The 23,410-nt window shown below is 58.1% G+C and overlaps 1 protein-coding gene across 1 annotated transcript; it reads left to right on the top strand.

The window, feature by feature from the left end:
* Positions 1 to 13,586: 13,586 nt before the first annotated feature.
* On the top strand, positions 13,587 to 23,224 carry PPP1R1A (protein phosphatase 1 regulatory inhibitor subunit 1A; the record flags this gene model as incomplete). Its single annotated transcript, XM_084256147.1, has 8 exons — positions 13,587 to 13,670; positions 17,095 to 17,155; positions 18,115 to 18,152; positions 18,458 to 18,521; positions 19,092 to 19,241; positions 20,149 to 20,255; positions 21,298 to 21,598; positions 23,100 to 23,224. 8 exons carry the CDS (start codon positions 13,587 to 13,589, stop codon positions 23,222 to 23,224), a joined length of 930 nt encoding a protein of 309 aa, XP_084112273.1.
* Between the last annotated feature and the right edge of the window lie 186 nt (positions 23,225 to 23,410).

Genomic DNA, 23,410 nt, shown 5'->3' with positions numbered 1-23,410 from the left:
TGGGCAGGACACCGGCGCGCAGGCTGAGGCCGGGGAGGCTCGTGCAGCCCCACGCCCCGCTCGCCGCAGCCACCCTCACAAGCCTCATTAAAGCGTTGCATCCCCAGCCTGGCTGTCTGGTGGGTTTCTGCGCGGGGATGGAAGGCACGAGGCCCACAGCCCTGGGCCCCTCCCTGACGACGCCGTCCCTTGGATTCTAAACCTTTCCTCCTCCTCAGCTTAGGAGAATGTTCAAGTCTTCACATCCCAAAATAGCCTTTGTGGAGTCCCGACTGGCCTCAAACTGCCCCTCTGCCCTGTGGATTTCCGCCGCCTGCAGGCTGCCTCACCCCCTGCCCCCCCAACCCCCACACACTCCCCGAAGCGGCCACAACTGCTCTCCCAAAGCCACCACAGCAGCGAGGGACTCTTCCAGCCCTGACCCTCTCCACGCTGTGCCCTCCGGGTTCTCTGAGCTCCCTGATCCTTTCCTAGCAGGTACCTGCACCTCCATCCTCTCCAGGGCCTGGGGGAAGCCTCCTCCACCTCTAAGGTGTGACCCTAGGACAGTGGGGTGAGACCTGAACCTCCTGGGATGAGGCAGCTGGAGAGCCGCTGGCCTGGGCAGGGGCTGCTTCATGGCAGTCTTTCCCCCATGAGATGTAAGCAGTTCCCCCAGCACCTCCAAAGGTGACTAACCCCATCCCCATGTTGCTCATAGGTCTCCCTTTTTCAAGGTCAGAATAGGATGGCACCAACAAAACTTAGAGGCACCAGCTTAGTCTCAGGCCCTAGGCAATTACGTGCCCAGGAGCTACTGTGTGGGATTTTGTGGGTTGGTCCAGGAGGAAGATGCTGGGGCAGTGGGGCTGGGTGGGGAGCAGGGGTGCTGTCAGCCACGCCTCTGGTGCACATGCTCCACTCAGCCTCCAAGCAGTGCAGCGGCTGCTGGTGGGAATACCCCCTCTCATGGATGCACCCCAGAAGCGTGGGCTTCCACTGGCAGCTCATGGCAGCGCAGAGGGGCTGGGAGCTATCTGACTTGGCCGAAGAGGTGATGGCAGGGTACCCCAGTGGCTGTCTCCTCCTGATGCACGGGGAAGTGCGCTCAACCGGAACCAAGTGGCTGCTGCCAGCAGTGGTTCTGGATAAGCAGAACCTTATCTGACAAGATGAGCAGGAAGCCCTTGACGTCTCCTCGCCGGGATGCCTCAGTCTATCCTAGTTCTTTACAGTTCCCAGCAAGTGAACTTAAATCTCAGCTGGGAGAATCTGTGGGAAGGTTATTTGAGCATGAAAGGAGGCCGTCTAAGAGCACCCTACAGTCTTGGAGGTGCCTAGTTTCTCTCAAAATGGGGTGTTTAAGACATTTCTGCCCTCTTGGGACATTTGCAAATTTAAAATAAAGGTCCCAGGCCTCCCTGGTGGCTCAAGGGGTTAAGCACCACACTATGAAGGAATCCACAGTCTCTGCAGCACGAGTTCAATCCCCGACTGGCCAGGGAGCAACCCCCATGGCACAACAGACCTCTCTTGCCTCGCCAGCTGCTCCCCTCAGCAGTGTATTTGGGTCAGTCTGCCTGTTCTGTTCCCCACTCTGTCTCTGGTAGATCCTCTCACCCCCTCACCTCTGGCCTGTACCCCAGCTCTTATATGCATAAAAAAATCTTTTAAAAAATTTTAAAAATAAAATAAAATAAAGGTCCCAATAGTCCCAATTTAACTCGCATGTGACTGGATCCAGTTCTTTCCTGCATGAAATCCCTTTAGGGTGTGTTTCATTTTCTCAGCACATGCAGTTAGTCCTGGCTCCACACATCCCTAGGAATGTCTCCTCAGGGTGTGGCAATACCTTCCCTTTGAATAAGGGTGTCCCTTACCTGGTAAGCCTGCAATGCTAGCCACTAACTCTCATGCTGTGGCCACCTGTTGCTGGGACAGCGCTACCTTCTCCGCAGCCTCCAGGCTCCATGCTCCCTCTAGCGGCCTCTCTCTGTTCGGCACAGTTGTTAAATCCAAGTCTGGTTTTTCCTCCCCATCTGCAAATGAGCAGCCTCATCTAGTTCTAGCCTTAAAAGCATGTAGGTGAAAGCATTTCTCTTTTCCTTTTTCCGTTTAAGATGGCCTCCAAGAACTCAACCCTTCTCCCAAGAAAACCTTCTCTCTTCCTGCAGTTCAATCAACAGAACTCGCTTCTTTTTTCTTTCTCTTTCTTGGCTTGTCTCACTTTAGATGAACCCCATGTCTCCTGGACCCCCTGAATCAAAATCTAGTTTCTAGGGACAGAGTGTCCCACATCTCAGACTCATTGCTTTTCCTCATCCTTCAGTTTTTATTCAATTTTCATTTCAATTTCATTGACTTTTTTCTCCTACCTTCTACTTACTTTGGCCTCACTCTTTGATCTGGAGTCTGTCACATCAGCCTTTGGACCCCACCACACCTCTGTGGTTAATCCCTCAGTGGGTCTCTGAAATCTACAATCCTGGCCAGGGCTTAATAAATGTGCAATCCCTGGGCCTCCCTCGTGGTGCAAGGGGTTAATTCTCAGCACTACAAAACTATCTGCAGCCACTACAGGACGAGTTCGATACCCAGCCAGGGAGCTGCCCCATATGGCACAGCAGACCTCTCCTGACATCCTGCTTCACCCCTCAGCAGTGTATTTCAGTAGATCTGCCTGTTCTGCTCCCTGTTCTGTCTCTGGTGAATCCTCTCACTCCCCCACACCTCTGGTCTACACCCCAGCTCTTGTATACATAAATAAATAAATCTAAAAAAATTTTAATAAATGTGCAACCCCAAGCCAACTTAACCAAGCCAACTTGAGACTATGTCGTAGGAAATAATTCTAGAAATCTGAGTTGACCATAAATAAAATTCCTCCATGGTTCCTTCTGGGGCCTTCAGCACAATTCAAAACAAAGCAGGCAGCCAGGATCTCGGACAGCCCAACCCAGCACCACACAGTAAAGTTTAGCATGAAGCATCTGCAGCCTTTCAGTCTTGCACTCTGCACGCTGGTGCAATTGGGGCTTTTGCATTCCATCCTCATTCTAAAGCTGCAGGTCCGAGTTCCCTTGAGAGCCTTTGCTTATTGAAATCCACTGGATTTGAGCAGCCCAAAGCCGGTCTCTAAGTTTACTATCAACGCTCCAGGGAAGCCCACCAGTCTGTCATCCCTCCACCCCCTCTAATTCTAGAATCGGAGAAGATGCAGAGAACAGAAGGCAACGAAGAAACAAAAGTATCAGTTTTATTCATGGTCGGACAAGTGCCAGACGCCTGGCACACACTGGCATCTCTGGCAAAGACGAGCTGTGCAGCTGAGACACAGGTTCAAAAGGATCCTCTACTTGTTCCTTCTCTCCACCTGAGCCACTAAACAGAAAGGGAAACAGCAGACATCCCCAGGGAAGCCCCGTCCGTGTGTGTGTGTGTGTGTGTGTGTGTGTGTGTGTGTGTGTGTGTTTGCATCAGGAGAGGGCAGCAGCAAGGCAAAGCTATTCAGGAACATTCTTGCACGTGCTTTCACCCCACTGCCTAATGAAACACATCCAGTAAATGTTCTCTGCCCAGCTGCCATAGCAGCCCTCCCTGCAGGAGGGAGCAGGCCCCTGGCAGAGTCGATCCTTTCATTTTGTATTAGTTTCTAATTACAATTGCAAATGGAAAATTACACAAACACCCTGACTTAAAACAACACAAGCCTATTATCTGTAGCTCTGGAGGTCAGGTGTCCAAGCTGGGTCTCACTGAGCTGAAATCAAAGTGTCAGCGGGGTTACATTCCTTTCCAGAAGCTCCTGGGGGGGGGGGGCATCCCCTTCCCTGCCCTTTGCAGCAACTGCCCACATTCCTTGGCTCATGCCCCACTGTCCCATCTTCAAAGCCAGTAACATCCAGTCAAGTTCTCACTTAACCCTCAACCTGGTTCTCCTCTGATTGCCTCTTTCACCTGTAGGACTCGTGATTCACTGGATCCACCTAATAATCTGAAAATAATCATTTCAGATCATTTGAAAGCCAACTGATTAGTAACCTTATTTCCATCTGCAACCTTAATTTCTCTTTGCCCCACAACCTGACGTACTCAACGCGCACACAACACAACCTCTTAGAGGCTCTGCTGCGCGGGCTGCAAGAGCATGCTTCCTTCCAGCCCGGCGAAATCTGTCTCCCTCTCACTTGCATCGCTGGAGGAGCAGCGAGAGAAGTCGGTGTTTCCATGTGACCTTTGAAACATCTGAAGGCAATTATCATTCTAATAATAAATGCTACCATTTAACGAACACTCGCAGGCACTGCGCTAAGCGTTTTATATATGTTATCTCATTCAACACTTGCAACCTCCCGAGCATGTGGGAACCGGTTATTCCCATTCTGTAGATTAGGAAGTAAGTTCAGAGAAGTGGAGCATCAGCCCGGGGCCACCAGGGTACCGGAAGAAAGAGGGTCTGCTCCAAGGCCTTCTGGCTCCATCGGAAACCATGCCCTCCCAACCCTGCTGGCCACCATCACCCCACCACTAACGGAGTCTTCTTTTTCTCCCCACTAAACATCAAATGCTTCAAGTGCTCCTTCTCAAGGCTCCACCCTCCCATCTCCTCTGAAAAGTGCAATAAATTCCTTAAAGCTCAGAGCCTCCGCCTAGAGATTGGTGAGTGGGGAAGGGAAGCTCTCCCTTCTAGGAGGGATACAGAGAAACCAAACAAAGGGCCAGGAGCAAGGCACAGTTTGCAAGCTGAACACAGATCTGAGGCTAGCAGCAGGGCTGGGGGAGGGGAGGGGAGGGGTCAAACCAGGGCGGGCAAGCGCACAGGGACTGGGGAGGCGGGTCCTGGGTGCTTTGGTGGTGGGAGAACTCCAGGGACTGCACCTGAGGGGAGAAATCGATTACGGTTCAAAAGCAAACAATGATGTAAAAAATAAATGCATTAAAAAAAAGAGAAGGGACGCTCTGTTTCCCACATGGGGTCTTCCCAAAGTTCCCCCATTCGACCCCAGACGCTCCTCATCCTGAAACACGCCCGGGAAACCCACCACTTTCTGATGCCCCCCACCTCCCCTGTGCTCATCCCTCTTCTTCCCCAAAGTCCTACTCATCCAGGAAAAAAAAAATCCTAAGCCCAATTCCTCTCCTCTGTGAAGCCTCCTTCTTCAGTGCCCTGAAGTCCTTCTTTTGTCCAGCTTCACTGAGATGTAGCAGACACATGACAGCGTAAGTTTAAAGTACACAGCACCGTGATTCGCTGTATGACTATGTTGCAAAATGATTCCCATCACTAGTTTGGTCAGCTCGCATCACCTCCTGGTGACAACAGTGTGTGGTGAGAACCTTCAAGATCAACTCTCTTAGCAACTTTCTTTTTTTTTTTAGATTTATTTTTTATGCATACAAGAGCTGGGGTTCAGGCCAGAGGTGTGGGGGGGTGAGAGGATTCACCAGAGACAGAGAGAGGAACAGAACAGGCAGATTGACCACATTACACTGCTGAGGGGAGCAGCGGGGAGATAGGAGAGGTCTGCTGTGCCGTGTGGGTAGCGCCGTGGCTGCAGGAGATTGAACTCGTGCTGCGGTGTCTGAGGATAGCTTCATAGTGATGCATCTTAACCCCTTGCGCCGCCAGGGAGGCCCTCGCTTAGCAACTTTCAAATATACATGACAACATTGTCAAGCTCAGTCCCCACACTGTACAACAGGTCCCCGGGATGTCTTCATCTGATGAGGGCAAGTTTGTACCTTTTGACCAGCGTCACCCACGCCGCCCCCCTCCGCCCCCGGCCCTGGCCACCCCTCTGCTCTCTGTTTCTAGGAGTTGGGTACAAGGCCCTTTCTTCTGCAACCGCAGTTACTATTCTGCAGCTCACCAAGTCTGTTCCCAGACCTCCCTCCCCAGCGGGGCTTCTTCAGGGTAGAGTGTGGTTTTAATCTCCAGACCCATTGCAGTGTAGGTGTTTAGTAAGTGGCTGTGCTGTCAAATGCAGACTGGTTAGACCGGAGAAAGTCAGAAAGTGGGGCCTCCATCGGGAAGCGATTGAAGGTGTCAAGAGAGCTGAGCCCCTCCAAGTGGCCCAGCAGCTACCTGGGCACCACCTGGTCTCAGGAAATTGAATGAAATAACTTGTTCCAAAGGCAGGCCACCAGGAGGGGAGGGTGAGGGCCAGGAGCCCGGAGGGAGAGCCCAATGGATGAGGGTGGAGGATTATGGGTGCCTTGGTGGCGGGTGCCGCGACACACATCTCAGGAGGTGTGAGCTGTGCCTCTAAATCATGTATAGTGTTGTAAGCCTATGTTACTGCAATAAAAATAATAGTTAATTTTTAAATTGTGAATTAATTTTTTAAATAATGCAAATAATTTTTTTAACTGCTCCACTGAGTCCAGGAAGGGAACCGGGTTTGACGCCGGCTCTGCCGCCCTCTGGCGGCTGTTTGTCTCGGGCGCGTCCCGTCCGCTCAGTGTCTCGCTGTCCCCCTGCAGAGAAGTTGCAGGTATGCATTTAGAACCAGGTGCCCCTCTCTCCTGGCACAATCTTAACTGTCCCTGTTGCCTTTGCAACAGGATATTAAAATCATAATTTCAGCGAAGCAAGACACAATAGATGAAATTTCAAAGGGAGGTGCCGAATCATCCTATGAAGAATTCCAAAGGAAATTTATAAAAACTAGTTTCCGATCCCCTGCCAGATTAATGATATAAAAGGCATTATAATAAGGAGGCAGAGGAGGATTTTGTCAGAAGGAGATGGATAGAGAAAGCTGTGTGATGAGCCACCCGCCTCCCCAGGAAGGGTGGGCGGGCTCACCCCTTGATAGCAAACCCAGCAGATCTTTGCATGGGTTACCCAAGAGCTGACTACGTGACCCCTAAAGCTAGCAGCAGAGTGTTCTGGGGCTTAGGTGCCAGCTGGAAGTTAAAAGGAGAGAGAAGGCCTCAGGGGCGGGCAGAGCTGGTGTTCCAGAACAACTCTGGGCCCCCAGGGTTTTCCCAGCAAAAGAAGAACTGGCTCTGGGTTCTGGGAGAGAGACCGGTGTCCCCCCCACGTCTGTTTAGGCACCTGGACATTACAGCGACCTCAGGGGACAAAAAGCCCCCAGCAGCTGAGGAAAGAGGCTCAAACCCCGGCGATAAGGGAGAAGAGAACATCGGAGGGGCCACCTCAGCTGATGGAGGAAGGAGGCTGAGTGCCAGCTGAGGTGAACATTCATCCACCCTCCTGTCTGAGGCACCCCTACTCCTCACCAACGCACTTCACCTGGAAACAGCAGCAGCCGGCGGGTGAAGGGCAGGCCTTGGGAGAGGAAGCAGGAGCCAGGACTGACACGGAGAACAGCCGGCCTCAGCTCCTCTGGCTCCGACTGACGCTGGGCCCACAGGTTACACAAGAGAAACAAGGACTTTCAGGTTTTAATCCATGTATCGGCCTGGCCCAGCCATTCTCCTTCTGATGTGAGGCTCCCTCTCACCTGAGAATGAGCACGTTTTCACTGAGGAACAAGGGAAAACATTACTCCTGCCCACCGGCCCCTATAAAGTATAACAGATTGTGTCACGAAATCAAACTCTTTATAGGATCAAATGCCACTTTATTTTTTTACTATATGACGAGTCGTGGTTGTGGTGTAACATACGAGGGGATACAGCTGGTAAATGTAATGCATAAAACCTGACGTGGCTACACTCTCCCCTCCAACGGGACGAAATTACAAGGACCCAGGACTTTGCATCCAAGTTCCCTCAGCTTTCTTTTCTCCAATCTTGGGCTCCCCTGCTCCCAAGCCTTCCCCTCATTTCCAGCCTTTCTAGAGCTTCTCAGACCCAGTCTCACCCCACCAGGGGTGCAGCACACCCCCTCCACTTCTTGGGGAGAGGCAAGAGAAGCAACCCCTGGGGTTCTTGGCCCCCCCCCACACGCACTGTCACCCCCTGTGGTGGGGTGGATAGAAAAGTGTCTCCAAAAAATGTATGTCCACCAAGAACCTCAGAATGTGGCCTTATTTGGAAACAGGGTCTTGGCAGATGTAATTAATTAAGAAGTTGAGATAAAATTATCCTGGATTCAGGGTGGGCCCTAAGCACAAGGACGGATGTCCTTATAGGAAGAGGTGAGGACACAGGCAGAGGAGAGAGAAGGCCATGTGGATGCAGCGGCAGGCATTGTGCTGGGCCCTGGGCCACCACATACAGGAACCTCTGGGGGGGTAGGGTGGCCAGGAAGCAGCCAGAGGGGCAAGGAAGCCTTCCCCCCAGTGCCTTCAGAGGGACCGCAGGCCAAGCTGAGGCTTAGCTTTCTGGCCTCCACCACTGAGAGAATAAACTCCTGTTGTTTTAAGCCACGCAGTGGTGGTGCTTTGTTACAGCAGCACAGCATCCCGCCATGAGCCCAGCTGCAGCAGCCATGGTGGCCAAGGCCAGGGCGCAACCCCGTGAAGCCTGAAGGGGGAGAGCAGGAGAATGGGCTGTAACTTTCAAATGACCCCCTCCAACCACTCTCCCCTGCCGAGCAGCCTCGGGAGAAAACCAGCGCTGTTCCCCGCCCTACCATCAACACGCCCCGGCCCAGGGGGCCCAGCCCCTCTGTGCCTGGTAACCTGCCCCCACGCTGTCCTGTGGCTGGGAAATTTTCCATCCCACCCCACGTCAAAGTCATTAGATTTAATCATTAACAGGCCCGTATTAATTAGCAGGGCAGGGAGATCATCCGTGCTGCTGAGGGCACAGCTGGATTTCAGGCACAGCTGGTCAGACAAGGCCGCGGAAGGGCAGGATCTAGCTGAAAAGGGTCAGGGGTGTGAATTCTGACAGCTGTAAAGTTCCCATTCCATCTTCTCTGCTTTTTCCAGAGAAAACATCTGCTAAGATGAACTCTTCGCTACTCACTTCCATTCTCAGCGCTGAGCTCTGAGCTAGGCACTTCACGCCCAGGGGTTCATCCTGCGCTTCGACTATAATAATAGGGATAACTGCTGCTTACAGGTGAGAAACTGGGGCTGAGCCACTTGCCCAGGTCACTGAGTGACAGAGCTGGGATTTGCACGCGGGCAGCTGCTCCAGAGGCTGAATGTCCAGTCATCATGGGGAGAAGGGAGTCTGAGCAGGCCGGGGTCAAGCTGACCTACCTCCTTCCGGATGCACCTCACTCATGTGCTTCCACTTGTAATTATAAGAGTCATCATCTATAATTGCTGAGTCACTCTACTGCCCAGCCCCACCAGGGTCAAGACGCCAGGGGACAGAGACTGTCTGTGTTCCAAGGTACCCCAGCATGGAGCAGAACCCTGGAATAGATGAATACCCAGTGAAGACTCGGGGGGAGAACACATGCAACCTCTTAGAGTATTGGGGGGGAAGGCCAGTTGGGAAGGGGGTCTCCTAGACCGGATGATGACCACAGGGTTACAACATATCTTAAGAGTCCATCTGGTCCATGCACCTGCTGCAGAGGTGGCCACAAGCCACCAAAACTGGTTTATTGGGGAAAGTGTCGGTATGGGTTCTAGCCCTCGGTTTCCCCTCTCCAGCAGGAGGGGGCCGGATGGCAGACCTTTAAGTCTCTTCCACCTCTACCAATCTGTGGCTGGAGAAGAGGCAAGCACTTGGGAGTGAGCACCCCCACTGACTGAATCACCAGCTCTGGCCCCATTCCAGAGAGTGCCGGCTGCCGGGGGCTGCGCGCCCAAGCCTGGAAGAATTGCACCGACGGCTGTTTACAGGCGAGCCGTGAACACATGGTAGTACGAGGGAAGAAAATGTCCTTGTTGGCCCGGGTCACCAGGCATAGGTCACCTTCAGCACCAGCTTCTGGATCATAAATTAAACCTAGATCAAGCAAGAGTCCTGTATACCATACGCTGCCATGCTGCTAAGGTGTGTTTCCCCAGAGCCTCCTCTTGAGACAAGGACCAGAAGATGCCAGCAGCACCCGGTGCAAAGACAGTCCAGACGACCCCGCCCACGCTCAAGGACACCTCACTACGTCACCACACTGTGCCCGGCTGGAGCACAGTTTCCAAAGAAACTGCCTTCACTGTCTTCTTTTCTTGTCACAAGGAAATAGACACGTGTTTCTATGCATCCATCTTGGGTGTGTCATATTCACCCGACACCCACCGAGAGAATGGACCCAGGGAGTTTGTTACAAAACCAGTATTTACAGGGATAAAGGAATCCGGCCTCCCATGTCATCCCCCGAGGGGCCGCATATCTACTCCAGTGGTGTTGCTGGGACTCCCAGAAGCTCTGGAAACTTCCCTTGCCCGATGGCCTTCCAGAAGGGCCTTGGTGCCCCGGGCACACAGCAGGGCATCCACCTCTGTTTCTGAACCACTTCTGTTCGCCACCTGGTCTCCTCATGCCATGCCTTGTGAGGAAGAGCAAAACTACTCTTCCAGAAGAGCAAAACTACCCTAAAGGACGGAGGTTCACACGGCAGTCAGGATTTGCAGGGCGCATGCCGCAAGCTGAGTTGATTCCAAGAGTTTTCAGAAATGTTTGAGAAACTGTGGGAAGTTGGTTTGAACACACACACGGCTTCCCAGGGGGACCCCTTGCCTGGGTCGTTGCTCCTGGGGGTGTATACAATCAGTGTCCAGCTCACCGCCTCAGCACTGTTAGCTCCCTTAGTTCAGAATGATAAAATACTCAAGGAGGAAGAAGTCTGCACACTCACCTGGCTCCCCTCACTCTGCAGATGAGGAAGCTGCCATGGGGGGAAGGGGAGCGGTAATGACAGCCCCAAAGTAGCCCAAAATGTCGGTAGTAGAAGGAGGATCTGAATCTCCCAACTCCCAACCAGAAGGCCCAGCCCAGCATCTGCTCCAGAGCCCCTGCCCTTGAAAAGTCAAGTAGGATCAAACAGCAGCCCTCCCTCCTGGTTGGCTTCAAGGACTAGTGAACTAATGCGTCAGAAGGTAATTGGGGGTAAGAGTAGATAAATAAAGGCAGAAAGTGCTGAGAGCAACAGAAAGCAGCCCCATTAACCCCGAATCCAGCCCCAAGAGTCAGCCGGCAGGAGGGGAGCTGCCACGTGACAGCGTGGCCAGGTCTCGCCCAAGAGCCTCAACCATGGCGGGGACCCCGAAGTGCACTGTGGGTACAGCAGCTGCTCCTCCAGCTGGCCCGGGGCTGCAGTGGGGGGGCTGATGCCAGCCTGGAAGGGCCTTACTCGTTCTAGGGTTTCAAGAACAGGCAGGGAGGGCACCCCCATTCCCCAGGCCCACGTGAGCAACCCCACCTCCACCCACCCACACTCACCGTCAGGGCACAGTAAAGGTCAAGACCACATCCACATCCACTCTTCGCAGACACCCCATTCCAGCACACTCAGAGGCCCCCACTCCAAAGGCCAGAGCCAGTCACACTCCACCTCCGGGCGACCCATAAATGCTTCGCCCACCTGCCCCAGCCTCCGCCAGGCCTGCCTCCGGGGAGCCGGGAGCCAGCGCTGTCTCCTCCCTCCCCCAGGCTTCCCCCTCCCTCCACCCCAACACCAGCTGCTCCCAGGACCCCTCTCTGCACACGGCCCCTCTTCCGACCTGCCCTGTCAGGGCCCAGGGCTCTGAGGATCTGGAGTTTAAGAATCAGCATGAAATCTGGAGCTCGTGACCGGAGCGTGAGGAAAAGGGGAATAGAAGGGGGGCTCCATGCCGGCCGGGCTGGGCGTGGAGGGTCTGACTCTGCTGCCCCGCCAGGCGAGGAGAGAGCAAGAGCAGCTAGCAGTTAGCCGCAGGCCTTCCTGTGCCTGGCCGCACCTCACAAGACACTCGGCCCCTGGAGCCCTCTCGCCTTACCACTGAGGAGATGAGACGGCCTGGGAGTCTGCAGCCCCAGACATGGAGGGGAAGAATCCTGGTTTCACTGGAATTTCCCAGTGGAATGGGGTACGGGTGGACAAGTCACTGATTTAAAGGACACTTCGAACCCTGCTCTGTGTGTGTGTGTGTGTGTGTGTTCAGGAGGTGGGGTGAGTGGAGAGGAAGCCAGAGCAACTGAATGGATCCCCGCGTCCCCACCCTGCCCTTGTCCTCTGGGTTTTAGTGCTGTCCTACCTCCCGCCCCACCTCACTTTGGGGGGAGGAAGCGATTCCAGGGGGAGACGGGAACGAGAGCCCAAGCCGCATTTTTCCAGGCTGGCCCTGGGACATCAAGGGGATGGCAAAGGGACCCTGCGTGTGTCATCTGGGAATCCGGGTGACAGCAAAACAGAGGCCAGTTAACATGCAAATAGAGGGGTGGCTGCCCGGAGCCTTTAGAATCCAACCAGTACCCCAATAACCCCAGCATCACCCTGAGAAAACTGAGCTGGGCCTGCCTGGCACCTGTAATAAGGTAATATGGAGGAGGCCAGGAGAGCAAGAGAGGTTATCTGGGGACGGGGCAATGCGAAATCCGGGCCAGAGAAAGGCTGCCTGGAAGAGGAGGCAACTTCTTGAAGGAATGATCATAGGGTTCCCAGAGAAACAGACTTGCGGAAATTACCAGGTTCAAGAAACAGATCGTCCCCCACAACTCCCTGTCCCTTCTCCTCCTACCCCCATAATTTAGGGGGACCAGTCATTGCCCTCCCACAAAGACGCATACAGCCCTGCCCCCCCCAGTACCCGGCCACCTCTCCTCCCTCCACCCAGGGGCCCCGCCCCAGACGTAGTGCCCTCCAGCGCCCACGAATACGCTGCCTGCTGGCTCCCCAGCATCCACTGACCTCTTGGTCCTACACCAAACCTGTGGGTCCTTCGCGTGGTCTAACCTCCATCCTTCAGTTACAGCAGATGGTTTTCCGCATCCTGCCAGCAGCCGACTCAGACGCCAACCCCAGGGGGACGCCAGGTCACCCCCCAAGGCAGTGTCCCCTCTCCACGCCCTGACATTCTTCCCTCGCAGGCCTCCTGACCCCCCTAATTAGCAAGCGGAAAGAGGCGCCCTTTCCACAAGTGTCACCGGCTCCCGCCCGCCTGACTCCCGCTGCGGACCCCCCTGGCGCCCGCGCCCCGCGCCCTCCCCTGTTCCCATCCGCCTTCCCGGGAGGGGCTCCGACCCTGCGGACCCTCCGAGGTCTTCCTCTCCCCCGCCCTGCAGCACGGGCGCCCCGGTTCCAACCCTCCCCCAGAAGTGCGCGCTCGGCTCGGTCTCGTCCTGCGCGGGACAGTCCCGCTCCGCGCTGGCCCGAGTCCCCCCTGCTGCGCCCGCGCCCGTCCCCGCCCGGATCGCCAACTTGCGTCTCCCCTCTGCTCTCTCGCTGCACCCCTCCACCTTCGGGCCCCCTCAAACCTGCGCCCGCGCGGGGCCCGGCCCCGCACCCACCCCCGCCCCGCCCCGCCCCGCCCGGCCCCAGCCCCGACCGCCGGCGGGACGCGCGGCCACGCCCGGGGCGCCCGCGGGTGGGGCGCTGCCCCGGCGCCGCGGCGCGGCCACGACGGGGTTAAGGTTCCGCGCGGGGGGAGGGGCGGGAGGGGCGCGCGGGGAGCCAATCGGCGGCCGCAGAGTCCCCGGGGCCGCGGGCGGGAGCCGGAGCCGCAGCCGGAGCGAGCCGCGCGCGCGGGCTGGGGCCGGGGCCGGAGCGCATCGCGAGGGCAGCGCCCGCCCCAGCCCGAGGCCGCGCGCCCAGCATGGAGCCCGACGGCAGCCCGCGCAAGATCCAGTTCACCGTCCCGCTGCTGGAGCCGCACCTGGACCCCGAGGCGGCCGAGCAGGTGCGCGGCGGGGCGGGGCGGCGGGGCGGCGGGGCGCGCCCGGCGGAGAAGCGGGAGCCGGGCCGGGGACCCGCGATCCCCGCCCGGCCCCGGTCCTGCCTCGCCGCGCGCCCCGGGGAGGGCGGTCGCGCCCAGTTTGGGGGTCCTCTGTCCCCTCCCCCACCGTCGGGGCCGCAGCTCCTCGGTGCCTCGAGGCGGACGGAAGACCCAGCACCTTCGCTCCCGGCCGGGCCCCGCGGAGCCGCCGCCCGCGCCCGGGCCTGGGGAGGGGGTGTCTGAGGACACGACCCTCCCCGCTCCCCAGTCTCGCTCCCCCGCCCGGTCAGCCCCCGCCCGATGCCGACGCCGAGCTCCTTGGGGGCGCTGAAGGGTACTGGCAGCCGCGTGGGAGGGTGTGAGGAAGGGTAGGGAAGGCGGGGAGCGCGGGGTGCAGGAGTTCAGAGAAGAGGAACCCCCTTCCCGGGCCTCTCCCAGCTGGGGGCCGCCTCGCTGGGACGCACAAGTGATAACCAGAAGGGCTGAGGGACCCTAGAGGGGTGGGGGGCCTGAGAACAGGGGCGCCCTTCTGCAAGCCTGGACACGTGGCTCCCTAAACCAACTCTGCCCTTGGAGTGGGGAGTGGAAGGGGGTGTCCAGGCGGCCGGGGCTTGCCGGAGGGGGGCTCCGAGCTGAGCTACACGCTCAGGAGTCGCGCTGTGCTGGCCTTGGCTCAAGGGTGGGAGTCCAGGGCCCGGCCCAGCCTCCTGCATGGCCTATTTTTAGCTCAGAGCAGCCTGGCAGAGGCAGCAGCGAGTGAGCAAGTGTGCGTCTCGGTGAGGGTGAGCATGTGTGTGGAGACCGTGACCACCGGTGGCCGGTACTACCGCCCATTTACCAAATATTTGCTCATTGCTCCATCTCTTTTTGCACGCTCTGTCCACTTGCCTGACATCCTCCTTCCTAAAGAACATCCATCTCCCTCAAGGTCAGGTTTCTGGTTACCGCGCCCCTCCACCAGCTGCTGGGGCTCTGCCCGGGTCTCCCCACCCGAGAACCTTTTGCCGCCTCCTGGGATGGGCTGGAACAAGTCCTTTCTGTGGCTGCAGCCGTTGGGTGGAGTAAGGTCCGCTGGGGAAGGCAGAGGAGGTTCACTCTCTCCCAACTCAAGCTTCTCGGAGTGTGGGAGGAGTCAGGTCCCTGCACCTCCATCCTCTCCCTGGCCTCGCCTCGGGGGACCCCCACCTCTACCTCATCCCCTGACCCTGGGCAGGATGGAGAGAGACCTGAACTTCCTGAGCATGAGGGAGGTGGAGAACCGCTGGCTCGGGGAGCAGCGCCTTGGGGTCTGGACAGCTGTTACCCTGGCTAAAGTGGCCTCACACTCAGCAAAAAGGTCCCTCGGAAGTGGGCGGTGGGGTGAGGCGTGAAGCTCCAGGCACAACTGCCCTGCACCGGCACAGACAGGACTCGCTGTCTGACACCTGCTTCTGTTTGGCGTTGGAGGGGCAGGTGTGGGTGTGTGTTAGGAGGAGCAGGGAGAGGATCAGCTGGTGCAGGGATCTGGGGGGCAGGAGAAAGGAGGGGGGCAGTGCTGAGGGGAGGAGCCAGCGCTTAGTCTTCAAAGCTGCCTGCTAGGCTGACGTTCTACCTGCTGGCCAGCCTCAGCCCCTCTCCAGTATGCGCCCAAGGGCACAGGCAGAAAGCTCCAGATGTGGTGGCCCTCCTGACCCAAGCTGACCTTAGAGGGCAGCGTAGCAGGGGAGAAAGGGTGCCCACCACCACCAGCTCCTCGTCATGACTGGTCTGGGCATAAATCAGAGGTGCGGGCCCGGGTGTCCTTGAGCCAGGATTTGGAAAGAGCACAAGAGAGACCATCTACTAGCCTCCGTGTTCCGCTGACCGGGAAGCGTTGGGAAGTTTGACATCACTCCTCCTGCTGTGGGGCTGCATGGCGCCCCAGGACTCTGCTTGCTGAGAAATCTTGACCAGGGCAAGGAAACCAGCTGAGGCAGGGACCCTCCAGGAGCCCACGGCCCCTCTGAGACCCTTCCTGTCTGTCACACTGCAGTCTACCTGTCAGGCTTCCCCCCCAATCTCTCCCACTCTTCACAGCCAGCCTCCCCTGCACCCCGAGGTGGGAAGGAAATAGAAGAGTCCTCTCCCAGGGAGAGGTTGGCCCACACCCCTCATGTGCAGAGCACTCAGCCCACCTGCAGGTGCCCGGCACACTTGTACTGGCAGTAGTGCAACAGATTCACAGTTAACCTTTGTGTGTGCAAGTGTGTGTGTGTGTGCACGCGCACACACAGACGGAACTGGTACTGCCAGGGACCTTGAAATGTCACCAAAATCAGGTGTCCATAGATTTCTTTTTCTGAGAAAGCAACACCCTCCCCAGACTACCCCTATTCTACACGCCCAGTTTCTTCCTCAGGGGTGCCAGTCTCCCTGGCACACTGCACTGTCCCTCTTACTATAGCTGGCACCCACTTTCTGCACATAGAGAAAGGCATGTCTTACCACCCACACCCCCATAATGCCACGAAATACTGGGCACACCATGTAAAGATGGGGATTTGACCAGAGTGTTCTCAGCCTAGTTGCCTCAGCTGCAGCATCTCAGCCCCTTCCCAGCCCATCAGTCTCCTCTCCCCACTGCTGTCCTGGAGGAAGCTGCATGAACCCCAACCCCACACTCCCCTGGCTTCCAAGCCTCGCAAGACTCATGTCCCAAGAGTCCTTGAACTGACTTCAACAATAATCAGCTTTATTGACAGCATGACACAAGCACAGTAACAGGGAAGGGGCTTCGAGTGTCTTCTATGTTAACGTCCTAGAATGGGACCCAGAGTCCAGGATAAGATTTTGCAGCTAAGCTTTAGACCCTGACCTGGGTCCTGCCAAGGGCTCCTCCTGGCACTATAGTCACCATGGCAAGGTCAGTCTGTTTCCCAGCAAATCAGAAAGCCAGTGTGTCCAGGGATGGGGTGGACATGAGAGAGTAAGGGCATCCACACCCCCTCCCGGGCTGAGCGGCCATGGAGGGGCGCGCCCTGCAGGCGCTGGCCCACGGGAGGTTGATGTCCACTTGAGGGGTGTGCTGGGAGGCTGAGAAGGAAGACTTGTGCCCGCCCGGGTTATTTCTGACCATTGATCCAGGATGGACGGAAGGCCAGCAGGCCAGGATCGATGCATTCGAGTAGATATCGCTCCTGAGAGACGGAGTGGGGAGGAGGGGAGAGGCAGGGGTGAGGACGGGGGGGAGGGGTGATCCCCTGAGGACAGGGGCAAGTCCAGGGGAAAGGGATGGTCCCAGGAATGCCCACCCCAGGACAAGTGTGACGTGGCATTTTTGAGGGGTGCTGAGTGGGCTGGCCCAGAGGACTTAGCTGAGTGGTGTTAGTCGGGCTTTGATGCTCGGTGTGAACTTGAACTCTTCCCTCAGATTCGGAGGCGTCGCCCCACCCCAGCCACCCTCGTGCTGACCAGTGACCAGTCGTCCCCAGGTAACCCCAGGGATGGGTCGCTGAAGGGAGTGGGCACTACTGGATCCCTGTGCGAGGAGGTGGGTGTCTGGGTTGTCAAGCATCTCCTCAGCCTCAGAGGCAGGGAAGTGGTGTCTGGGTTGGCAGGAGGATTTCCTTTGCTTTGGGAAAACAGAGCTCGGTGCCAGGAAGGGGAGGGAGACCACCTGGTTCCTAAGCCCCCTGGAATTGGGGTGGTCATCTGAGTGCTGGTTGCTGTGGCAACAGCCTTCCAGGTTTCTCCAGCAACTGAGTTGCTGCTGCCCCCACCCCCAGAGGCAGTGACAGCTGTGAGGGGGAGGGACCGCCTCCATCGCCATCTTCAAGGCCCTCTGAGAGGAGAGGGGAAGCGGATGGTTAGAACCGGCTCGGGGAGCGCCTGGGGTTTTGGTCACCAGCCTCCCACTGAGACCATGGCCCCGTAGGATGGCAGGGGCTGCACAGAGCATGGCCAGGAGGACACGTGCTGACAAGCCACCCTGGCATCCAGACACCTGAGTCTCCAGCTTCCCGCAACTGCCAAAAGAAAAAAATGATTGTACCTCCCTGGCCCCACCCAGGAGGAATTTGCCCTCTTTCCCCGGGATTCCCCCGTGGGCACAGTTCAGACTCCGCGGGGGCCGGGGAGAGGGTGGAAGGGGAAAATGGTACAGATGCTTCCGAGGGAGGAAAGGCAAAAGGCCACACATCCTGCCGGCAGAAACCTCCCGTCCAGGCGCCATGGTGGATGCAGCTGGACCTCAGCGGAGGACAGGGGAACTGGCCACCCGGCAGGGGGAGCTGCAGGGGTGGGACGGGGCAGCCGCAGGGCCCGCTGGCCGGTGGCAGAGGTGACTGGTCAGGAAGGAGGCGCTGGCAGAGGCTCCTCCCGTGGCAAGTTGGCTCTTGGGAACCACCTGGATTTCCATCCTCACCGCTTTCTCCTCTCCCCGTTCCCTCAGAGATAGATGAAGACAGGCTCCCCAACCCGCTTCTCAAGGTGAGCTCGCCCCTCTGGGCCCAGCCCAGTGAACCCACAGATTCAGCGGGCAGTTCTTCTCAGAGCCCCCCGTAGCACCTGTTCACCCCTTCCCTGCACCCCCCAAAATGTCCACGAGTAGGCATGCACACTCGTTCCCTCCCGCAGTCTCCCAGCTCACGCGAGGGGGTGGGGGGGAGCGGCCCTGGGGAAGCAGGGATCCCTTCCCCACCTTCGGAGCCCGCACCCACCCCCCAGTCTCCAAGTCAACAGCCCGACAGGGAGGGAGGGAGCGGCTGGCACCACCTACGCTCTGTCCTCCACAGTCCACTTTGGCCATGTCTCCACGGCAGCGGAAGAAGGTGACGAGGACCACACCCACGATGAAAGGTTCGGGAGACCCAGCCCTTTCCTCCTCTCATGCTGAAGCCGAGCAGGAGCCCCCAGGACCCCCTTGAGAAGTCATGACGTCCGGCCTCGAGCGCCGTGGAGTCGTTGCTAGGAGGACCAGGGCTGGACTCAGGCTTTGCCACCCAGTAGCCGGGTGGCCTTGGAACCCTCCCGAGCCCTGAGTGCAGCCTCCCTGTGGCAGTTAAATACAATGACCCGTGGGCGCAGCCTGGATAGCCGGCACCTGCGCAGGGAGGCGCCCAAACACCTCTCGGCTAGAAACTGAGTCCCTGGTCTCCTGCCCCCAGGGAGACTGTATCTCAGCAACATAGGAGGATCTTTCATTCTTAAAGGCCCTTCCTTCCCTGCCCCACCCCACCTGGGAAGCAAGTTCATTTTATTGTCTAGCTTGAATCCCTCCTTACCTAGCTAGTGTCTCCCCTCACCCCCAAGATTTTGGTAAGGGAAGTGTCAAACCGCGCTGGCGGTGAGGGTGTCGGATTGGAGGGTCCACAGAGGGGTCTCTGGGCAGTCGTGTCCAATGTGCCCCCCCTTTCTCTGTGCCCCCAGAGCTCCAGATGATGGTTGAACATCACCTGGGGCAGCAGCAGCAGGGAGAGGAACCTGAGGGAGCCGCTGAGAGCGCAGGGGCCCAGGAGTCCTGCCCACCTGGGATCCTGGGAGCCGAGTCAAGGCTGGGCACACCTGGGAGAGCACAAAGTAGGTTCAGCCCCGAGGCTCGCCTTTCCCGCGGTGGGGAGGGATCTAGTCGCAGCAGAATCTCTCTTGAGAACGTGGATGTGTTTCCGTGGATTGCATGGATTTGCATCTCTTCCCTCTCCTTGCTCAAGGGCACGACCCCTCCCAACTTGGACTGATGAGCTCCCCGCAGTGGCTGCCTGGGGGAGTCCACCTCGACAGGAACAGCACTCACAGCTAGAATTCCAGCTCTGCCCCTTGGCCAGCCCAGAGGCCTTGCGCCACTCTCATAACCCCAGGCTATAAAATGATACTGATGGGGCCAATTTCCCTAGGTTGTTTGTGAAAATGAAACAAGATGGTTCTCAGCCCAGCAGCTGACACCTGGAAAACATGCACTAATGGAAGCTGCTGCTGGGGTGGTGTTCACACATGTGTGCAGCCCCTGATTCCAGATAAATTCCAGAATTGAGAATTTTTCCCGTTGGATGAAGGTGACGCGGTGTGTGTACTGTATGCTGCATAACCACCCGCAGGGCGCCCTGTCATCGAACACATTCAATGAAATGAATAGCCCCACTAAGTGGGATAGAGAAAGGCTATAAATAGCCTCAGACAGACCCATTAAGGTCAGGTTTAGCCACACACTGAGTTTGTACGCAAATCTGGTTAACTCTTTCTGGATGACTCTTTATTGGTGACAAATTCAAGGAAAAATAATGGCGACGACCCTGTAGTAGTCATCAGAGAAAAATCAGACAGCAGTGACCAGAGAAACCCTGTGGGTCTTGTCCAGTTGCTCCCACCTTGGCCGTGGTCACTTCTCAGGCGTCCCGGATTATTATAGGATGGGCTGAGCCAACGCCAACGCCTCTCTCCAAGCCCCTCATGAATACCACTTCTTGCTCCCACCCCCCCCCCTCCTTAGAGCCTGCAGAACCCATTCCTAAAACTCAGGAGAGGGGCGGTGAGGGGCCCAGCACAGAGGAACCCTCAAGTCACATACCACCGCTGGAGTCCCAGGGAGCTAACTCGGTAAGCCCCCAGGGCGAGCAGGGGGTGTAGGCAGGGCAGGGCTAAGATTGGGGTCAGGGAAGCGGGAACAAAGGACCAGCTTCAGTCGCCATGTTGAGAGGACTCGCATCCCCTCTGATGGGCAAAGGAAGAGAAATGAGATTAAGCTGCAGCAGGAGGGATTGAGGCTAGACTGTTAGGACCTCAGGCTCCTGGAACAGGTGATGGAAATAGATCCTGGATTTTCTGATCAAGGGTATTTGGAACCCAAAGGAAGATGCTCACCTGTGCAGACCGGGTGAGCAGAGCCCTGCAGGAAGGGGGCCTTCATGAAATGAGCTTTGTGAGCTTTGACTTTAGAGTCAGTCCTTCCCCGCCGCAGACTGGACAAGGGGGCAGGGACTGGTGCCAGACCCCAGAAGTTAGACCAACGTCGTGACCTCCGGCCTCACACTGCCCTCTCTCTCTGCCCCTCCCGCCGTGACAGGTCTGAGAGTGAAGGCGCTGTCCGGAGCCACGGCTGCGGTCGGGGATGCACGGACACTGGATTCCTTTCTTACTTCTTCACTTTTGGGGAAAATCTCATTTTTAAAAAGTGATAAATTTGGTGTTAGATCCTTGGCATTTTCCTTCTTTGCAACTTGAAGGAGTCGCCTCCCTCCTGTCCTGCCCCCCGCAGCCCGCGCCCTTTGCCAGCTGCGGGGGAGAGGAGGTAGGGCAGCCGGGCTGGAGCCTTCTGGAGGTGGGGGGGCGTCTTCCCGGAGCCCAGCCCTTACTCGCTGCAGGACGGGGGTCACCCAGGTGGGAGGAGTGAGGTCCAGGGTACCTGGAAGGAAGGCCCCAGCGCCTCTTCTGCAGGAGGGGATAACCCCCGGGGGCTGCCCGCCCCGGCAGGGAGAGCGGAGCCCTAAGCCTGTGCGTCCCACTGAGGCTGTGCTGTAGCACCATCTGCTGGAAAACGGGGGAACTGCACCCTGGCCCTGGCCCGCGGAAAAGCGGGGTGCCTGAGAACCCTGGCTGTTTGTCACCTAAGGGGCCCTTGCTCTCTCCCCGCTGGTCCTAGACACTGCGGGCCCAGGCGCAGGGAGCTCCTCGGAGCCCAGAGCCGGGCCTCTTCTGCCCACTGCTTTTGGTTTTTCTAAAGAGCAGAGGGGAGCGGGGTGGAGGGGCAAGACTCGTGTCCCCCCCTTCCTCGCTGGAGAAGGGTGTGATGGAGGAAGGGGACCTGACACGAAAGGCCACCGCACTCCTGCCCTCCACGCCCTGCACCCGCGGCCGGGCCTCGTACCCGGGCCTCCGTGGCCCGCCGCGCACACCACAGGGAGAACACGGCCGGGATCTCATGGGCCCCCGAGGCGGTGGCGGTGAGGACGCGGGGTGCTTCCACCCGGTGAACACCAGAGACGCCAGGCCTGGTCTCCCTTCTTTATTGATCTCCGGCTATAGCAGGTTCTGAGAGACCCAGGGCAAGGAGGTGTCACATGCATCTCTGCCCCAGTCGGGGGCGGGAGGGACAAGTGGCGGGGTGGCAGGTCTAAGAGACATGGAAATGGACTTCACACAAACGGGTCCACGGTACAAATGCAGGTTGGTATTTACAAGGAAGGAGGAGGGCAGTCGCCCGGACCTTGGCCTTTCCCGGGGCAGGGCGGGGTGAGCGCAGCCTGCGGAAGGAGGGGGCAGGAGCCCGGCCGCCGGGCTTTCTTCCAAGGACCTGAGGGCAGCAGCCCTGAGCCCCTTCCCATCTGCCGTGCACCCACCACCCCCACCAGTCCCAAGGGAGGGCCCCTGGGTGGCTGCAGCTGGGCGGTGCTGAGAGGGAGGGCGGCAAGGGGCCCTCTCCGAAGCAGCGATGCAGGATTACGGCCTCACAGCAGGATTACGGCCTCACACCTCACCCTCCTGCTCACCCTTGACCCCAGCCCAGCTGGTCTCTACTGCTCACAAGATGCACCCCGCGGGGCTTCAGTGGGGAGGTCTGGAAGCACTTTACAGACATTGGTCGGATGGGAGGCTCTCAGCCCTGGGGAGCAGAAGGGGCGGGGGCAGGGGTGGGGGGCTGGGGAGGCAGCCAGGGCAGGTGACATCCCAGGACCAATCTGGGTTCCTGAGAACCCCGGGAAAGACCCCCCCTCAGTCCTGGCCTGTGGCTCCCCTCCTCCTGCAGGGCCATTTCAGAACGGGAGGGAGGGAAGGTTGCGGGGGTTGGGCTGTGGATGGTGCTAAAGCAGTGCAGGTCGGGGTGAAGAGGGTGCGCCCCCCCATTCCCAGGCCCTCGCCAGGTCCCGTGCCCTCAAGGCGCCCACTCTCCTCCCCAAACATAGGACTCTGAAAACCCCCACTCTCTATCCCACTCCGGCCCCTCCCAGTGGAGGAAAAGGAGAACCCAGACCTGCCAGCTAAGATCTGGGGTGGGGGCTGAGGGAACCCCCAAAACGTATTGCTTAGAAACTTGGAGGCAAAAAGGATGGGGAGGGCCCGGGGGCTGGCATCTCTGACCCTCCCCCCAGGCCCTGGGGAGCCCCTGGGAAGCGCCCCACCCCCAGCCAGCCATCTGGCCATGGGGGGGTCCAGAGGCGGGGGGACGGGCACAGTGACCACTGGGAGTCCAAAGTTCCCCAGTCTTGCTGCCAGGAGAGTAAAGTGCGCCCCAATGGGTATCGGGTGGGGAAGGGCCTCCCCACCCCCACAATCTGGCATTTGGCCTGCGGGTGGGTTGTCTGTTCCACGACCTCCGCGCTCCCTTGGAGCAGATGGGGGAGCCAGTCCCGATGGATGGTGCTGATGACATCGGACACGTTAGACTCACGAGGACCTGGGGGGACAGAGACGCCTCAGCACGCTGGTCTTGGCCTGTGGCTCCAGCTGGCCTTCCCCAAGTCCAGGCCGATGCCCACTCGGACCCCGCCAGGATGCAGGTGGTGCAGAAGGCGCCCGCGCAGGGCGTGCCAGGCCTGCGGCCGAAATTGTGCCCAACTAACCCCGCCTAGCCTCACGCCCACCCCTGCCGGGCTCCTGCCCTCAGGCCTCGCAAAGGCCCTAGAGTGACTGAAGCCTTGCCAGCCCCCCCACCCCGCCCCTGTCCTGAGGGGCGCTTCCTTCCCGCCAGGACTGACAGAGGAGGAAGGATTTCCCTGCTTCCCTCTCAGGCCTGTGTCCTGCCCTCCACTTCCCTG

This window comes from Talpa europaea, assembly GCF_964194135.1.
Source record: "Talpa europaea genome assembly, chromosome: 15".
Classification (NCBI taxonomy): domain Eukaryota; kingdom Metazoa; phylum Chordata; class Mammalia; order Eulipotyphla; family Talpidae; genus Talpa; species Talpa europaea.
This window is presented reverse-complemented; position numbering and strand designations above follow the sequence as displayed.